Source organism: Bubalus bubalis, chromosome 15 (genome assembly GCF_019923935.1).
Source record: "Bubalus bubalis isolate 160015118507 breed Murrah chromosome 15, NDDB_SH_1, whole genome shotgun sequence".
Classification (NCBI taxonomy): domain Eukaryota; kingdom Metazoa; phylum Chordata; class Mammalia; order Artiodactyla; family Bovidae; genus Bubalus; species Bubalus bubalis.
This window is the reverse complement of record NC_059171.1, coordinates 18,057,484-18,074,824: the sequence shown is the minus strand read 5'-3', so window position 1 is coordinate 18,074,824 and position 17,341 is coordinate 18,057,484. Positions and strand designations below refer to the sequence as shown.

Here is a 17,341-nt window from a genome sequence, read left to right as displayed (position 1 = left end):
TTTTGCCCCCTTTTTTTTGGGTGAGAAGTGGTATAAAAAAATAGTCCTTGAGTATCTAAAGGAGTTATGGTGTACTCTTTTATTCTTCAGTTGGAACAAGAGAAAAATTAACTAAAGAAAGAGAAAAGGGCAATGTTTAAATGGTGTTTGGGGGTGTGTGGATTTTAACCATAGAACAAATTCCCTTCCCTGTTTACATTACAGTGGAGTGGGACGCAGACCTTAAAATAGGTAACGAATAAGGTATTTCTTTCTTTTTGACTGCTCTGGGTCTTCATTGCTTTGCAAGGGCTTTTTCTAGTTGTAGCAAGTGGGGCTACCCTTTCGGGGCATGTGGGTTTCTCAGTGCGGTGGTTTCTCTTGTGGAGCACAGGCTCTAGGGTGCACAGCCTTCAGTAGTTGCTGCATGCATGCTCAGTAGTTGTGGTGCCTGAGCTTAGTTGCCCTGTAGTATTTGGGATCTTCTTGGACCAGGGATCAAACCGGGGTCCCCTGCATTGACAGGTAGATTCTTAACCATGGGACCATCCTAGGGAAGTTCCAATAATATGGTATTATAGGAGGTGATACATGATATGGAGAAAATTCAGCAGAGGAAGATAGCAAGTGCTGGGCGGGGAGTGGCAAAATAGAGACTGGATTGTAACAGAGACTTGTTTGAGGACCTAGAAAGGACACTACTCCCTCTACCTGAATGTGTGACTGAGGCTTCAGGAAGGTGCCATCTTGAAAATGGCACCTTCTAGCTTTACTCATATAGCCCAAATTTAAGCCACTGTAATTTACCAGTTCCTTACCGTAAGTCCTACTGGTACCTCAAACTTAACAACCTTGAACTAAATTCATCTTATTTTCTCCCAAACTTGTACTCTGCTCCTCATTCCCCTGCTCCAGGAAGCTGGTTCTGCTGACTGAATCGGGTCTAGGTTCTTCTCCACTCCTTCTATGTTCCAGAGTAATACAGTCACTTCCTATGCCACTCTCACCTCTCTTCTTTCTGTCCTCCACTCTGCCACCAGAGTGGCCCTTCTAAAATGCTCTGCATTGCTGAGAGGATAAACTTCAGACTCTTAACATGCATCCAAAACTCTCCATGGCTTGGCTTCTTCCCCTTGTCAAGAATTTTCTTTGCCCTTTCCTGGAACGAGTCAGTTTTCAGCTATAACAAGTTATTTACAGTTTCTGTAATGTGCCCTACTGTTTCAATTCTCCTGCTCTTGCACATTTTGTTTTGAGTTTAGAATCACCTGCTGTCTTTAAAGATGTCACTTGTCCTTCAAATTCCACCTCATCTATCAGAGTGTTTAAGACTCTGTGCTTCCATTTCAAAGGGCACGGGTTTGATCTCTGGTTTCAGAAATAAGATCCCCCATGCTGAGCGGGTGAAGCCAAAAGATAAATACATAAAAGCATATCACAGTCTTTGTATAGTTAGCTCTGCCTGCTCTTCTTCTATAGCGTTAGTTGATCTCTTTCTTTTTGTGTTAGTGCCATTCCTCTACTATAGCACTTATACCAGCTAGCAGTAACTGCGTCTTTCCATCTTTGTTTTCCCAGTACCTAGCCCAGTAATTTGGAGAACGAAATGGTAACCCACTCCAGTATTCTTGCCTGGAGAATCCCAGGGACAGAGGAGCCTGGTGGGCTGCCATCTATGGGGTTGCACAGAGTAGGACACGACTGAAGCGACTTAGCAGCAGCAGCCCAGTAATTGGCACACTGAAAGAAAGTGAAAGTCAAAGTCACTCAGTCGTGTCTGACTCTTTGTGAACCCATGGACTAAACAGTCCATGGAATTCTCCAGGCCAGAATACTGGAGTGGGTAGCCTTTCCCTTCTCCAGGGGATCTTCCCAGCCCAGGGATTGAACCCAGATCTCCCACATTGATCTCCCACATTGCAGGCGGATTCTTTACCAGCTGAGCCAGGAGGGAAGCTCAAGAATACTGGAGTGGGTAACCTATACCTTCTCCAGCGGATCTTCCCAACCCAGGAATTGAACCAGGGTCTTCTGCATTGCAGACGGATTCTTTACCAACTGAGCTGTGAGGGAAGCCCTCATTTGGCACATAGTCAAAGCTTAATAATTGTTAGTGAGTCTGATTTTTTGATATATGGCATTTAGAATATCTAAGGGGCATCCAGATGGAGAAGTTCTGTCCATCTGGAGAGTGGTAGCAGTGGCTGAAACTGACTTTAAAGTAATGCTTTAAACTCCTAATCCGAATTATGTAAGCACAGAATGGTAAAGAAAAATGTGTAAGACGCCCCATTTAGGGAATAAACAGAGGAAAAGAAGACAGAAAAGAGAGAGAGAGAGAGATTAGGAAGAAACTGCCAAGAGCAGAGAATGGAGCCTGGCACATAAAATATCTCTTTTTAGATGTCTTGAAAAAAAAAAAAAAAACCAACCAAGCATAATCTAGTCTACAGATGCTGTAACCAAGTTAGTCATACCTTTCAGATCTTATCCTGTGTATAGCTGTACTTCTAAAGGATGGCATTCGGTTTGTAACCTGCTTTTCACGCTTCAATTCATCTCCGGAAACATCTTGAAGTGAACGTTCTCCTACATTATTTTTAATAGCATCCCTCAATAGGACCTATTGGATTTCCCAGACGGCGCTAGCGGTAAAGAATCCGCCTGCCAGTGCAGGAGACATGAGATACCAGTTCGATCCCTGGGTGAGGAATCCCCATGGACAGAGGAGCCCGGCGGGCTACAGTCAGTCCGTAGGGTGGCAAAGAGTCGGGCACAACTAAAGCAACCTAGCACGCATGGCGCCTAGGACCTGTTAACCTTTCTATACTGTGTTGCCCGAAGTTAAAACGGAGGTGGGGGTGGTGCGGGGTGGGGGGCGGAGATTGGGGGGTGGGATGAGGGGCGGGAGGTTGGGGGGGGGGGCGTGAGAAAGAGCCTATCAAATTAGAAAGCCCTTAGGTGCCTCAGAGGGGCTTTCCAGGTGGAGCTAGTGGTAAAGAGGGCTTCCCTTGTGGCTCAGGTGGTAATGAATCCGCCCTCAATGCGGAGACCTGGGTTCGATCCCTGGCTTGGGAAGATCCCCTGGCGAAGGGAAAGGCTACCCATTCCAGTATTCTGGCCTGGAGAATTCCATGGTCTGTAAAGTCCATGGGGTTGCAAAGAGTCGGACACAACTGAGCGATTTCCACTCACTCAGTGGTAAAGAACCCGCCTGCCAATGTAGGAGACTTAGGAGACGCAGGTTCGATCCCTGGGTCGGGAAGATCCCCTGGAGGAGGAAATGGGAAACCACTCCAGTGTTCTCCTCTGGAGAATCCCATGTACGGGGGAGCCTGGCGGGCTACAGTCCGCGGGGTCACAGTGAGTCTGACACAACTGAAGCGGTTTAGCACGCACGCGGGTGCCTCGGTGCGGTGGGGGCGCGGAGGGCGGGAAAGCAGAGACGGAACTCCCGGGCGCAGGCGGGGCCGAGGGTCTGCGGGGTCGCGGGGCGGCGGCCGGCGGGAGGAAGGGGCGGGGCGGCGCGGCGCGGGGCGGGGCAGTTACTCAGGGCGGGCAGTTCAAACCGAAGGAGGGAAAAGGCGGCGGCCCCACGCGGACCCGGCGTGGAGGTTGCCATAGCCGAGCATCCCTGGGGACGAGGCCGCGGCTCCTCGGCGGCGCTCGGGCAGCTGCCGCCCACACATCCCCGCCCGGCGCGTCGGCGCGGTGGGCGCGGCCGCCCCGAGGCCCCCAGGTGGGCAGGAGCGGGGACACCAGGTGTGTGAGGGCGGCCGGCCTCTGGGCGTCCCCAGCCTGGCGCCCGCTCAGCTTCCCAGGGGCCGCGACGAGAGAGGCGCCCCGACACGGTTCGCCTTCCTCTCGCTCTGGTTCCAGGCGACGCCCGCCCGTCCTCGGCCCGTCGGCGGCTTCCTGGGGCCCTGGGGCCGGCCCGGCCTCCCTCAGCCAGCCCGGCCTGGGGAGGGTCCGCGGACCGACGAGCGACCTGGTTGACGCCCCCGGGGAGACCGTTAACCAGCCACCCGCCGACGGCACCTCGGGCAGGAGACGACCGCGCAGCAGCTGACCCTGCGTGGTCAGAGAGCCGAATTGGGGCCGTTTTCCTCCGTCCCAAGACTAGCTGGAGCACACAGAGATATGACAATTTCTGTTGTCTGAAAAGCTGGGGGGAATTCAAAGTGATTTAGGTCTTTTAAAGCGTTAGAAAATAATCCCGATAGCACGTACTTGAGGTATCCCTCAAATCTTAGCCGGCATCGTGCCGCTACTGCACGTTTCCATTAATTGTTCAAAATTATTTAGTTGTCTCTTTAAGTGGTATTACTTTGGCGTGAATTTTAAAGGCAAAGTGAGAAATTTCCTTTATCGGAAGCCTACGTAACGTTGGCGTCTAAGAACTCGAGATTTACTGATGGTAAGATGTTGTACTTTAACAAATGAAGGAAATTCGGTTTGAATTACTTTAAGTACTTCATTGAGTTAACCAGTGTTTGTTTTTTTCTTTTTCAAAGAGCACTATAGAGATGTGTGTTCTTAATCCTTATCAGGAGCTTGATTTTAAAAACATGAATATTGAAGAGGCTTGTTTGTTTCATCAGTGAACTGTTGAATCAGTGAAACTGAGCAAGTCAACCGGCATTCCACGATTTTGCATAAATACTTTTGAAGTTTGAAAAACCACGTTTTGAGACCAGTGTCTTGGGTTGAAAATGATAAAAAAAAAAAAAGATGACACCAGAGAAAGCACGGTGGAAGCAATTTCAAATGGGTAGATGAACAAAATGAAAATCGGAAGTTTTTTGTATGTTTAAAGCAAGTGGTCTATGGTTTTTAGCGGGGAGAGGATTTTATTTGCATCCCTGCTTTTGTTTCCATCAATTTGCCTCTCAGGTTCCCAAATTCGAGCATGGTGAGACACCTAGTGGTGAAGTAGAAGAATAGTTACATTTGTTTTAATTTTTAAACGTTTTAAAAAAGCTCGGACCTAACTTTACCAAATGACATGAGAGAAAACTATTACTTAATAAAGTGATTTTCGGAGAGTAGGAAACATTCGTGTGTGGAGGTGTAATTTGAAAACAAAAATTGTTTTAAAATATGAAATACAGAAAGCAAAATTTGATCATCTTGGCTGGTAAGCAGGTACAGAAGAGATCAGTCACAATCTGAGGGAATCTAAATCAGAAGAGAACGTGTGTGAGATTTACCAAAATAGAATATAGGTTTTAAAAGTTGAAAAACACTTACTTTGCCCAGTAATAATGATCATTGCACCACAAAGAAACAATTTGGTTTTTTGGTTAGAATAGCAAATTTTTAAAAAAACGTATTCACTTACATGTTTAACTGATAGAACTTAGGCATAAATAACTTTCCCAGTATACTCAACTAACAATATATCTTCCCAGGATCTTTTAGAAAAGAATCATGTATTCGGACTGGAGAAAACTTTAAAAGAAGGACAGTTTTCTTAGTGTCCTTTGAATAATCTGGAGAAATAACTTTCTTATATTTTAAGATTTAATTCAAGTTTCTAAAAAGTTTAAGATTTAATTCAAGTTCCTAAAAAGGAATGCAGTAATACGGTTGAAAAGGTTAAAGAGTCAAGTATTTCCTTAAAAAAAGTGAAATGTTTCCTAGTGTCCTTCCTTACAAATATAATACTGAATCACATTTCTTCTCTAAGTAATGTACTTAAATTCTTTATTTTCAATTTAAGAATATTATAAAGGGTGGGTTCCCACATAGAAAATATTTACCAGATGAGACACGAATGAGTATAACCTGCCAGGTTTGAGATGGCCTGTGGGGCTTTGGTTCATTTTGATTAGCTCAAGAATATGTTACTAATTTATCGGTGAGCCAAAGAGCCTTTGCAAAGGTGAAAGCCTTGGAATTCAGACCTTGTGAATGGTCAGAAAGACCAGGTTTCTGAGACAAGCCCATGTTACAAGTATGAGTAACATTATCCTAGAGTTGCTTTGCTGAATTGCTGTTTATCCTAGTGGCTGACTCACTTGACCAGTAGTCAAAATAAGCATATCGGTTTTTTTAAGCATCTTTATTTACATTGCAGAAATCTGAAAGGAAATATCCACTTGACTAAATATAGGCCAGCACAAATAAGCTAGAATGTTAGAACTACAATAATGTACTTTAGCACTGTAAAAATTATAAGGTAATACAATCATCTAAAAATTATGCCCTGAAGTTTTTTTCCCTCAAGTGTAGTTAATGAAAATATCTGTGCACAGTGCCTAGACTATGCTTAGTCAGGTAATCTGTGAATATTTATATCCCGGAAATTTTGGTTTTTATGATGTTGAAACACTGTCGTAAGTAAGATACACATGAGTATATTGCAGAGGAGATTTGTTTTTTTAAAGTAACTTTTTTTTTATTGCCGTACAATTTTCCATAATCATCTGTGCTCATAACAAGTATTTTGGTATTAGCTGCCAGGCTATTTCAAAGGAAGAATAAAATTTGTTTTCACTTTGTAGAAACAGAGATTCTGAAGATGTCAGAAAGGCATTCAGGTGAAGCCGGCACTGGAGCAGGAAATGAGGTGGACTCTCCTATTGTCAGAGTCAAGTCCTCCAGCTTTGGAGACCTTTGTTCCACATCTTCTTTTCAAGATAGTGGCTACAGTGAGCTGTTAAAATCATGCAGCTTTGATAATACAGATAAAGAATTCTTTGGAAAGAAAGAAAGAGGCTCAACATTGATCCACGAATATCCTGAAACTTCAAGTTTGGCCTTAACCCATAGTTTAGAGTCTCCCACTCAAAGAAAGAGATTTGTCTTCCTCAGGAAGGAAAATGATAAAACCCCAGAACTTTGCGAAACTCCTAAAGTCAGTGGAAAAAAACATTTGCCACGCAGAAGATTGGACATATCTTTCTCTCTTCTAGACAGGGACGTTGAATCACACAGCAGTTCCCTCGAAAGTAGTACAAGCCAAGTTCCCAATTTAGAAAAAAATATTCCAAGCAGTGCTTCAGGTTTTCCAAGGCAAGGTAATTTTAGTTCTTCAGTTAGTAGCACTTTGAGAACAGGAGAAGTAACTTCCAGCAGTCAAAAATTGAGACTTAATTTTTCTCAACAGAAGACTTCCACAGTGGATGATTCCAAAGATGACTGTGGCCTATTTGAAGTTGAATGTATATCTCCGATTCAGGGCAGTAATTTTAAAGACTCTATCACACATGACTTTAGTGACAGCAGTCTATGTATTAATAATGAGAATACATATCCTGAACTTCTGGGCTCTTCTGTTGGTGGAACAAGCTGTAGAACAGATGAGGACATATTTGTGACTCCAATCAGTAATCTTGTACCAAGTGTTAAATTTAATGCAAGTCGAAGATTCTCTCCTTCAGCTGGAGTGAGACGCAATATTTCGACCCCTGAAGACAGCGGTTTCAACTCACTTTGCTTGGATAAATCAGAAGATTCCCTATCTGAGCAAGAGGGCTCTTTCCAAGAACTACTTCAGAAACATAAGGGAACTCTCAAAGTCAGGGACACCATAAAAAAGTCAAGGCGTCTTGGAAGATTGAGAAGACTGTCCACCCTTCGGGAGCAAGGCTCACAATCTGAGACAGAAGAAGAAAACCAGACCTACCTCTCTAGCTCTGAATCAACACCAGCGACCGCTTCAGACGTTTCAGAGAGCCAGCCGAGCAGTGACAGTAAGAGTGAGGATTTAAGCTTTAAGAATTTATCGAAGACCCCAGCCTTGCAATTAGTTCATGAGCTTTTTATGAAAAGCAAAAGGAAAAGATTCCAGCAAAACAGTGCACATGAATTGTTAGAAGAAAGGGACGGGGGGAAAATAGCTGTACTACAGCGTGTACTTGCAGGACTGATTGGCAAGAAAATGGGTATAGAAAAACTGGACATCTTAACAGAATTAAAGTACAGAAATCTAAAGCATGTTCTTGCTATGGTTTTAGATTCCTTGACTGCGGAAAGCCTATGTAGGTAAGATTTTTTTTTTCCCCCTGAAATAAAACTGCCTTTTATCACTTTCTTTTTTTTAAGGTGGAAAACTTTTCTGTTAGTTGAATAGCTTTTTAAAATTTTGTTTTATTATCTCTGTCTTGGTTACTTTATATTTTATCAAAATGGTTAAGTGAAATTCTTCAGTGTCAGAAATTTCGGTATCTTGAATGCTGCTTCATAAGTAAACAGAAACTGAGTCACATATATAGAAGTATTGAGGATAGGAACTAGTTACAAGACTAAATTGAGACTTTGTTTATATTGGCAGTTTTGCAAAGTGCAGGACTATCAAGATAAGCCCCATTGGTATGCCAGGGCCAGGAAGGAGAGAAGCCATGTGAAACAGGATTTCTGCAAGGTCATGGTTGAGGCAGGACAAGTGAGAGAGTTAGTCAGTCTCTTTTTCCATAGGTATATGTCAGGAGTTTGTTTCATTGAATCCTTATTCTTTTCTGACTCCTACTTCTATTGAAACCCTTCTTCACCTTTCCCCCATAAACTGCTGCTGTTGCTAAGTTGCTTCAGTCGTGTCTGACTCTGTGCGACCTCATACACGGCAGCCCACCAGGCTCTGCCGTCATAAACTAAGTGTCGGTTATTGTACAGAATTGTAGAATTTCATTGCTAGAAGTCTTCTGAAATGTCTAGTCCTATCACGTATTTGCAGATGAGAAAACTGAGCTCTAGAGAAGTTAAGCGACCTGCCAACAGTCACTCAAGGAGATAGGAATGGATGCAGATCTATATGGAGAAGGCAATGGCACCTCACTCCAGTACTCTTGCCTGGAAAATCCCATGGACGGAGGAGCCTGGTGGACTGCAGTCCATGGGATCGGAAGAGTCGGACATGACTGAGCGACTTCGCTTTCACTTTTCACTTTCATGCATTGGAGAAGGAAATGGCAACCCACTCCAGTGTTCTTGCCTGGAGAGTCCCAGGGACGGGGGAGCCTGGTGGGCTGCCATCTATGGGGTCGCACAGAGTTGGACACGACTGAAGTGACTTAGCAGCAGCAGCAGCAGATCTATAACTGAGCCCTCTGATTTCTAAGCCCATATTTCCCCACAAACTCTTGTTAAGGTTTCAGTCCTTTCAGAATAGTGAAATAGAATTTGATCAGGAATGTCTTTGGTGTAACCCAAATAGGATAATAAGAAAGATTAATGGCCTATATGTCTATGCCTTAAAAAATGTTCAAATGAGATAAATTATTTGTTTAAAAAATCAGGAATATGGCTATGATATAGGGATTTTGTTTTTACACGATGGAATATTTGGATACAGACTAGTTAAAACTTGGCTGACCCTTTTAGGTGCTCGCTTGTGGGACAAATGGTATTCAGTCATATTGCAATGTAAGTGAAAGTTCACATTGCAATAATTGCCTTCCCTGCTCATCCCTCAAAATTTCTAGTATTTGCACTGCTGAGTGCATGTGTAACTTGTCAGTGCTTATTCTTGGAAATGTGAGAGACTGGACTCAGTTGAAATAGCTGAGGCAAACACCCAACTATGTATTGATGGTTCATTTCTTCTCCATTAAGTGACTTTCTGCCAGTTCCTCTCCATCTGATTCAAGGCACCTGTGTCAGCTTCAGTTCAGTTCAGTTGCTCAGTCGTGTCTGACTCTTTGCGAGAGGCAATGGCAACTGAGGTAGATGGAAGGATAGTAGTGTGGACAACTCAGGTGTAACCTGGGGCCCTCCATAACCTTCTCCTAACTTCATTCACTTTTATTGATAAATAAGCACTCACTGGACGTAAATTATGTTTTTTTCTTTAGCTGCTTTGTTCTCATAAACTTTGGTTTACAAAATAGAAACTTTGTAGTGCTGCTCATAATAATATTTATTATAGCTGACCCTTGGACAACCAGAAAATAGGGGTGCTGACCCTCTGGTGTGCAGCCTAAAATTTTTGTATAATTTATAGTCAGCTCTCCACATCCATGGTTCGGCATCCCTGGATTCAACTGACCAGGGACTGTGTAGTATTTACCGTGGAAAAAAATCCACATGTAAGTGGACCCACAGAGTTCAAAGCCATGTTGTTCAGGTATGTGCTTAGTCACTCAGTTGTGTCTGACTCTTTGCAACCCAATGAACTGTAGCCCACTACACTCCTCTGTTCATGGGATTTTCCATGCAAGAATACTGATGTTGTTCAGGGGTCAGCTGTATCTGGCATTTAGTAGTTCCAATACAGGATTGATTGTTTTTGTGTTTGTTTACTCAAAATGACAGATATTTGTTAAATACAATAATAGGAGAAATTTATATAATCTGTTGCACTGTAGCGGATAATCATTTGTGGCATGTCATGTTCCAAGTTTTAAATATTAGTGTTACATGTAAGTTAAATCCTCTTAATCAGTCTCCCAGTGGACTCACTTGGGTTTATATGAAACTTTGTTTTATTTCCTTAACCATTTATAAGATAGTAACCTATCAATATGATGCTGACGTATTTTAATAGGTCTTCTTTCACAGCTATGCAAATCAAGTCATATTTTTAATGTGAAATTTTAGCTTTAAATTAGCTATCCAAAATCTTTAAAAACAAGTTTCTCTGATTGCCATATGTAAAAAAAGCTAATTCTGTGGCATATATGCAATATAAGGACTGATCTTTTTGTTACAGTGTTTGGAAAGTGAGCAGAAATTGGCGCGAAATTATTATTCAAGATAAAAAAGCAAATCGAAGGAGGAAATTACATATCACACAACTGAAAACAAATTCTGAGGTAATGTATATAATGCTATTCTAAAACGTATTTGTATGATTATCTGATAATCACATATGTCTGGACAACCTAATTTAGTTTTCCTGCTATTCTTTAATCTCTCTCTTTATCAACATTCACTCGTTAAGTCCTTTTTTAATCCTTTGGCCACACCACACTCTTGCAGAATCTCAGTTCCCCCACCAGGGATTGAATGGCAGTGAAAGCCCAAAATCCTAACTACTAGGCCGCCAGGGAACTCCCACATTCATAAACTCATTCCCCCCTGCCCCCAAACTCCACTCTACCAAGTCCATAAATGGAGTGGACTAACTGAAATGAAGAACATCTTGCTGGGTTTTGTTGTTTAAGTATATATGCTGTTATCGGTATTTGATACTATTTTAATAGGATATGCCAGATCCTGTTCATAATTAGATATTGTTATAGCATTATCTGGAGAAGGCAATGGCACCCCACTCCAGTACTCTTGCCTGGAAAATCCCATTGACAGAGGAGCCTGGTAGGCTGCAGTCCATGAGGTCGCTAAGAGTTGGACACAACTGAGCGACTTCACTTTCACTTTTCACTTTGATGCATTGGAGAAGGAAATGGCAACCCACTCCAGCGTTCTTGCCTGGAGAATCCCAGGGACGGGGGAGCCTGGTGGGCTGCTGTCCATTGGGTCACACAGAGTCGGACACGACTGAAGTGACTTAGCAGCAGCAGCAGCAGCATAGCAATATCTTTTCAGTCTTTTATGTGCTTCCCTAGTGGCTCAGCTGTAAAGAATCTGCTTGCAATGCAGAAGACCGCCTGCCAACGCAGGAGACGCCTGTTTGACCCCAGGATTGGGAAGCTCCCCTGGAGATGGAAATGGCAACCCGCTTGAGTATCCTTGCCTGGAAAATCCCAGGAACAGAGGAGCCTGGAGGGCTTCAGTCTATGGGGTTGCAAGAGTCGGACATGACTTAGTGACTAAATTGTCCAGTCTTGATGTAGTATACTTGTAGTATACTCTACTCAAGTATAATCTTGAGTAGATAGTATATGCCAGTTGCTCACATTACAGTGGTGAACATTTTTGACATGATCCCTGCTCTCTTGGAGCTCGTATACCTAATATAAACAGGTGATTACAATACAGGTGTGTTAGAGGAAGCTCAGAGTTAGCTCTATTAGGACATTTAAAAGAAGTGTTTGATACTTGGGGATCAAGAGAAGGAAAAAATGCATCTCAGCTGAGACTTGAATAATGAGTTAGACAGGAAAGTTGTTTCAGCAGAGGGAATAGCATACATGAAGGCCTGGAGGTGAGTGAGCATGGCAGCTTAGTACTTGTAAAGCATCATGAACCTGCACTTTCTTAAAGATTTGAGGTCCAGCCCTGAAGTTATAAGCAAATTTTTATAGAAGCCGATTAATTCTTCATGGGGACACTATTTTGTGTAATAGGTATCTGATGACTCTACTACCCATATTTACTATGTATTCAACTTTTAGACTTTACTTAGGCATAAATGCCAAGAGAAACTCAGAATTAACTTCCTTATTCTTATTCTAGTAAAAAGTATGTAAAAATACAAGTAAACTTATAATTTGGCTAAATATAATTGAAATGAAGCATGTTGTGTTGTGCTTAGTCGCTCAGTTGTGTCTGACTCTTTGCGACCCCACAGACTGTAGCCTGCCAGGCTCCTCTGTCCATGGGGATTCTCCAGGCAAGAATATTGGAGTGGGTTGCCATGCCCTCCTCCAGAGGATCTTCTGAACCCAGGGAGGGAACCCAGGTCTCCCACAGTGCAGGCGGATTCTTTACCACCTGAGCCTCCAGGGAAATGAATCATAGTATAAACAAATATGAACACCCAGATACAGATTGAGGGTTTTCTCATTCCAAGGAAATATTAGGGACTGCTGTTAACTAAAGTATTGACTTTTATTTTATTTGAAGACAAGTTTTATCTTCTCACCTATGATAATCCTTCACAAGCTGCTTACTGCTGCAGCTGCTGGCTCTGGGAACTTATAATATTGAAGATATTAATTGCCTTCTTAACATACCTTTTTAGAGTGGCACCCTACTGCTAAGGACAGACCAAAAAACAAATTTTTAAGCAAGTACCTGTTCATATTAAGCTTTTAGCTCCATGCATTCCTTACATCCTATGTAAAAGAAACATTGGCAAGCCTTTGGGTAATTCTAGATAAAGTATTCTACCTTATATCCTACTTTTTAAAAAAACTTGGTTTCCTAAAGAACTCTATTTTTTTCCTTACTTGAGTTTTCCCCCTTATTTTGATTTACTTTAAATTTTTTAAAAACTAAAAACAAGTACGTGGTTTAAAACATCAAATTGGACTTTGACGCTTATAACAAAATACGTATTTTCCTGCCCTTCCTGCTCTTAATTCTTGCCTCATCAAGGCAATCAGTTTCAACTCTCTAGTTGTTCTTTTCCTTTTGATATTCACCTACATTTTTCTGAGTGGCGTGTCTTCACTGCTATTGCTTGTTTAGTTTTTTCTGTAGAGGAACTAGGTTAGTTCTCTAACCTCTCACTACTACTTGTCTACCCAGCTCTTCCTCTGAAGTCTTTTCTCCTAGTTTATGAATGTAATTACACCATCACTAGTGAATCAGGATTAGGTGCTGACATTATTAAGACTGCGTTGAGATTATTATGGCTTTTTGACAGCCGTAACGTATGGTACAGTATGATTATACCTATTACACCTTTTTTCTTATATAACTTTTCCCCTCACAGTTAATAAGTTAATAATTGCCCAGTTTCTTTCTTTTTCCTCTCTTTCCCTTTCTCTCTCCTTCTCCTTCTCTCTCTCTTACTCTTTCTTTCTTTTTAGTGTTTCTCTATACAGATGCCTGACTCACCATCCACCAGAACTGGAATTCTCCTCTGTGTAAGTCTGAATAAACCAGGTATTCTACCTGTTCCTTCTTTTCTTCAGAGACATCATTCCAGATGACCTTTGCCCTCTTGTTCCTGAATGAACTGGCTGCTTTCCTAATGTATATCATTAACCAAAACAGAAAAATTATAAAACAAAGTTGTTTGATGGTTTTCTTCACATGTGTATAGTGTCACTGAAAGATCCTTATGTGTGAAAAATAAAAGGCATACGAACCAGTTACGTGTAATAGGATCTCATTTTATCTGTTTGCCTTGCAGCAGTGAGAATGACCATAAAATTGGAATATTACACTATTTCCATCAAATTTCTTAATTTACTGTAGTCTTTACTTATAATCATAGAAATGAACAACAATAAGAGCTTCCCCTCTCACATTTAAATAAATTCTGGTATGGTGATAGTGCCTATATTTTGAAAAATGTTGATACTCAACGAATATTTGCCTTCGTTGACTACTAGACCTTACACTGTTCAGAGATAGTAGCCCACATTTTAAGCTCTGGGAGGATAGGGGTTAGACTGTTTTATTCACTTGGCACCTATTAGGTGAAATCTTTGTTAAATGAGTGAATGTTCTTCTATGGCTGAAATTCGCTTTAACAATATATCTCGATTCATTTTTTTGGTGCATGCATCATCACTGTGTTTGCTAACTGCATGGAAAATCCAATGGGTGTTTTCTTTTAGAGTACTCTTGTGTCATATGCTTCTAGTCTAGGCAGCAAATCATTTATAGGATGTAACATATTGAATCCTTGAGTAAGTTCAACTGTATTCATCCTAATTTCTAAAAACCAGTAGTCATCGATTACACATATGCCTATGTCAACTGCATAATTTTTCATGGCCAGCTAGCTTCATTCCTATACTTACCCTTCTATCATTTCTCGTGTTCTACCTCTTCCCCCTTTAGGAAACAATTCTGCAAAGGGAGGCTGTCAAGGGAGAGAAAACACAATAATAGTTGGACACTCAGGAAATTCACCTATAGTACATTTCATTTTAATAATTAGTTAAGAATGCCAGTTTGTTTAAAAAAAAACCTACAATGTTTTTTCTCATTTCCAACCTTAACAAAATAGAAGGCTATAAGGATTATTCGCTGAAAATATTTCTTGGCTAACTATTTGAGTTGGAGAAGGAAATGGCAACCCACTCCAGTGTTCTTGCCTGGAGAATCCCAGGGACAGGGGAGCCTGGTGGCTGCTGTCTATGGGGTCGCACAGAGTCGGACACAACTGACTCAACTTAGCAGCAACTATTTGAGTAATGTGGAAATCCAGTTCAAATAAGAGATATTTTTTTCTCCTTTAAAAATATCAAAGCTGTTTAAACTCAAGTGTAAAAATGAATCAAGTTTTACGAGTATTTGGTATTTGTAAAAGCCAGCCAAACAAATTGGGTTTCATGGTCTAACCAGGCCCATTAATTTTCTGACATGTGGCTGAAGTAAGAAATCTTCACAGAATTCCATGATATCCCATAGCAAATTTTGAAAAAATTTACCTCCTCTTTCACCTTGGCTTGAAAGGGGACTTGATAAACTCTGATCTGTGGGCCAAATCCTGTCCATCACCTGTGTTTTTATAATAAGTTTTATTGGAACAGCCCTGCCCCATCATTACATATCTCTGTAGCTGTGTTTGCTAAAATGACAGTTGACTAGCTTGCAACTATCTGGTCCTTTCCAGGAAAAATTTGCAAACTGATGCCTTAAACAGACTTAAAGCTAGCATTTATTGTTTCAACTTTGTATTTTTCTTTGACTTTTAAATGCTAGATAAGAGAATTTTTTTTTTTCCTCTAAAAAGGAATGGTTTAGGGAGAAAATTCCAATGGTGCAGAAACCACTTCCAAACATGTTACATGTGCATCTGAAAGCTGTCCTGGAACTTCTGATATGACAGTGTTACCCCTCTTGTCTTTTACCACAGGGGGCTATATTAGATGTTGAGGATGCTGCCACTCGGCTCCATCTGTTAAACCGATCAGCTCTAAGGTCTGTGCAAGCACAGGCTAGGACACCAGGTTTTCAGAAAGAACAAGCTTCAACATTTTCTCCTTGGGGAGAAGTTTTGACACCTATAGCAAGCTCTTCTGTTACTCACTTAAGTAGTAAACAGGAAGAATATGTCAAGGTGAGTATTTATCATAAATTATTAGGAGTAAATATTTACAGAGTTTGAAATAAAGCTGTCCTCTATGCGAAAATGGAAGATTTAGTGTGTGTGCTTTTACTGCAGGTTGCCAAAACACTTTTTATTGATGAAGCGTTAAAACCTTGCCCAAGGTGCCAGTCCCCTGCTAAGTACCAGCCTTATAAGAAAAGGGGGCTATGTAGCCGCACAGCCTGTGGCTTTGACTTTTGTGTGCTATGTTTGTGTGCTTATCATGGGTCTGAAGAATGTAGTAGAGGAGCAGCAAAGCCAAGAAATAGAAAAGATGTTCTTCCAGGAAGTGCCCAGAGTAAGCGGAATTTAAAACGCCTCTAAAGAGACTTTAAATATAAAAGAAGCATTCCCTCTGAGCAACATTTTGTGTGACTTAAAATTATGAGTATTTTGAAAGCATGCACATCTCCCCATCAATGACAGATGATGATTTATTTCCTGTTTTGTATATATTATGATCCATGTCATTGTATGTTTTCTTTGAAGTAGTGAGTTTTGGAAAAATCTAATTTTACTATGTCGTTTTTACTCATTTTAATAACTTAGTGTTTTTAAATAAAGAATTTTCAGTGTTATATGTATTTAACTGTTTCATGCAAAATTTAAAAACTGCATTTCATCACTATGTGTTGAAACGTTCTTCACTAATCAGTTTTCAAAAGTAGTTTTCCAGATAATATTAAAATTTTTGAACTTGAGACAGATGGCCTTATAGATTTCAAAATCTTTGAATATTTGACTGAAAATGAAATAAAATGTTTTCAGAATTCTGTTGAGTTTACTCTATAATCTCAATCTTTCTCTTAATTTAGCAAGTGTCATATTTGGGCAGACTTCTGGTTAAATATAATTTACTTAATATTGATAACTAAGAAGATGTAAAAAGTAAATTATTAGATATATGTGGTTATTCCAGTGAGAGTCTTAGTGAGTTAATAAATCCCCATAAGTCACACACAAGTTTCTTTTACCTTTGCTAAGTTGCTAAGTCACTTCAGTCATGTCTGACTCTGTGCGGTCCAAGAGATGGCAGCCCACCAGGCTCCCCCGTCCCTGGGATTCTCCAGGCAAGAACACTGGAGTGGGTTGCCATTTCCTTCTCCAATGCATGAAAGTGAAAAGTGAAAGTGAAGTTGCTCAGTCGTGTCTGACTCTTTGCGACTCCATGGACTGTAGCCCACCAGGCTCCTCTGCCCATGGGATTTTCCAGGCAAGAGTACTGGAGTGGGTGCCATTGCCTTCTCCATCTTTTACCTTGTTACATATGAAATTGTCAGCATTGCAGTGTAGGAATCTGGAATCCTCCCTCTAATCCATCCAGAGGCACTTTGTTATTGTTCCATGTTCTGCAATCACACTGCCCTCTCAGTATGTCACATTTGGCATTTTGTGGTTACTCCGTTCACTAGAATATAATATTTTATTTCACTCTGGTGGTGAAAAAGTAGATTTTACCATGTTTAGTTTTGAGATAAATAATCTCCATGTGTTATTCTCTACTTAAGGAACTGTTAAACAATGGAA

General features: G+C 41.2%; 1 protein-coding gene across 2 annotated transcripts; it reads left to right on the top strand.

Annotated features, from left to right (window-relative positions):
- Window positions 1-3,584: 3,584 nt before the first annotated feature.
- Window positions 3,585-16,584, top strand: FBXO43 (F-box protein 43). Of its 2 annotated transcripts, none has more exons than XM_044928569.2 (5): window positions 3,585-3,718; window positions 6,486-7,968; window positions 10,631-10,733; window positions 15,581-15,784; window positions 15,890-16,584. In XM_044928569.2, exons 2-5 carry the CDS (start codon window positions 6,503-6,505, stop codon window positions 16,136-16,138), a joined length of 2,022 nt encoding a protein of 673 aa, XP_044784504.2. In that variant the 5' UTR covers window positions 3,585-3,718; window positions 6,486-6,502; the 3' UTR covers window positions 16,139-16,584. The 2 variants fall into 2 exon arrangements, with proteins under 2 accessions (XP_044784504.2, XP_044784503.2); XM_044928568.2 differs by lacking the exon at window positions 3,585-3,718 and adding an exon at window positions 3,748-4,396.
- Window positions 16,585-17,341: the final 757 nt, after the last annotated feature.

Coding starts and splice junctions, on each gene's coding strand:
- FBXO43 (XM_044928569.2), top strand. CDS start 6,503: ATGTCAGAAAGGCATTCAGGTGAAGCCGGCACTGGAGCAGGAAATGAG. Junction 10,734..15,580: donor AACTGAAAACAAATTCTGAG/GTAATGTATATA, acceptor CTTTTACCACAG/GGGGCTATATTAGATGTTGA. Junction 15,785..15,889: donor AACAGGAAGAATATGTCAAG/GTGAGTATTTAT, acceptor CTTTTACTGCAG/GTTGCCAAAACACTTTTTAT.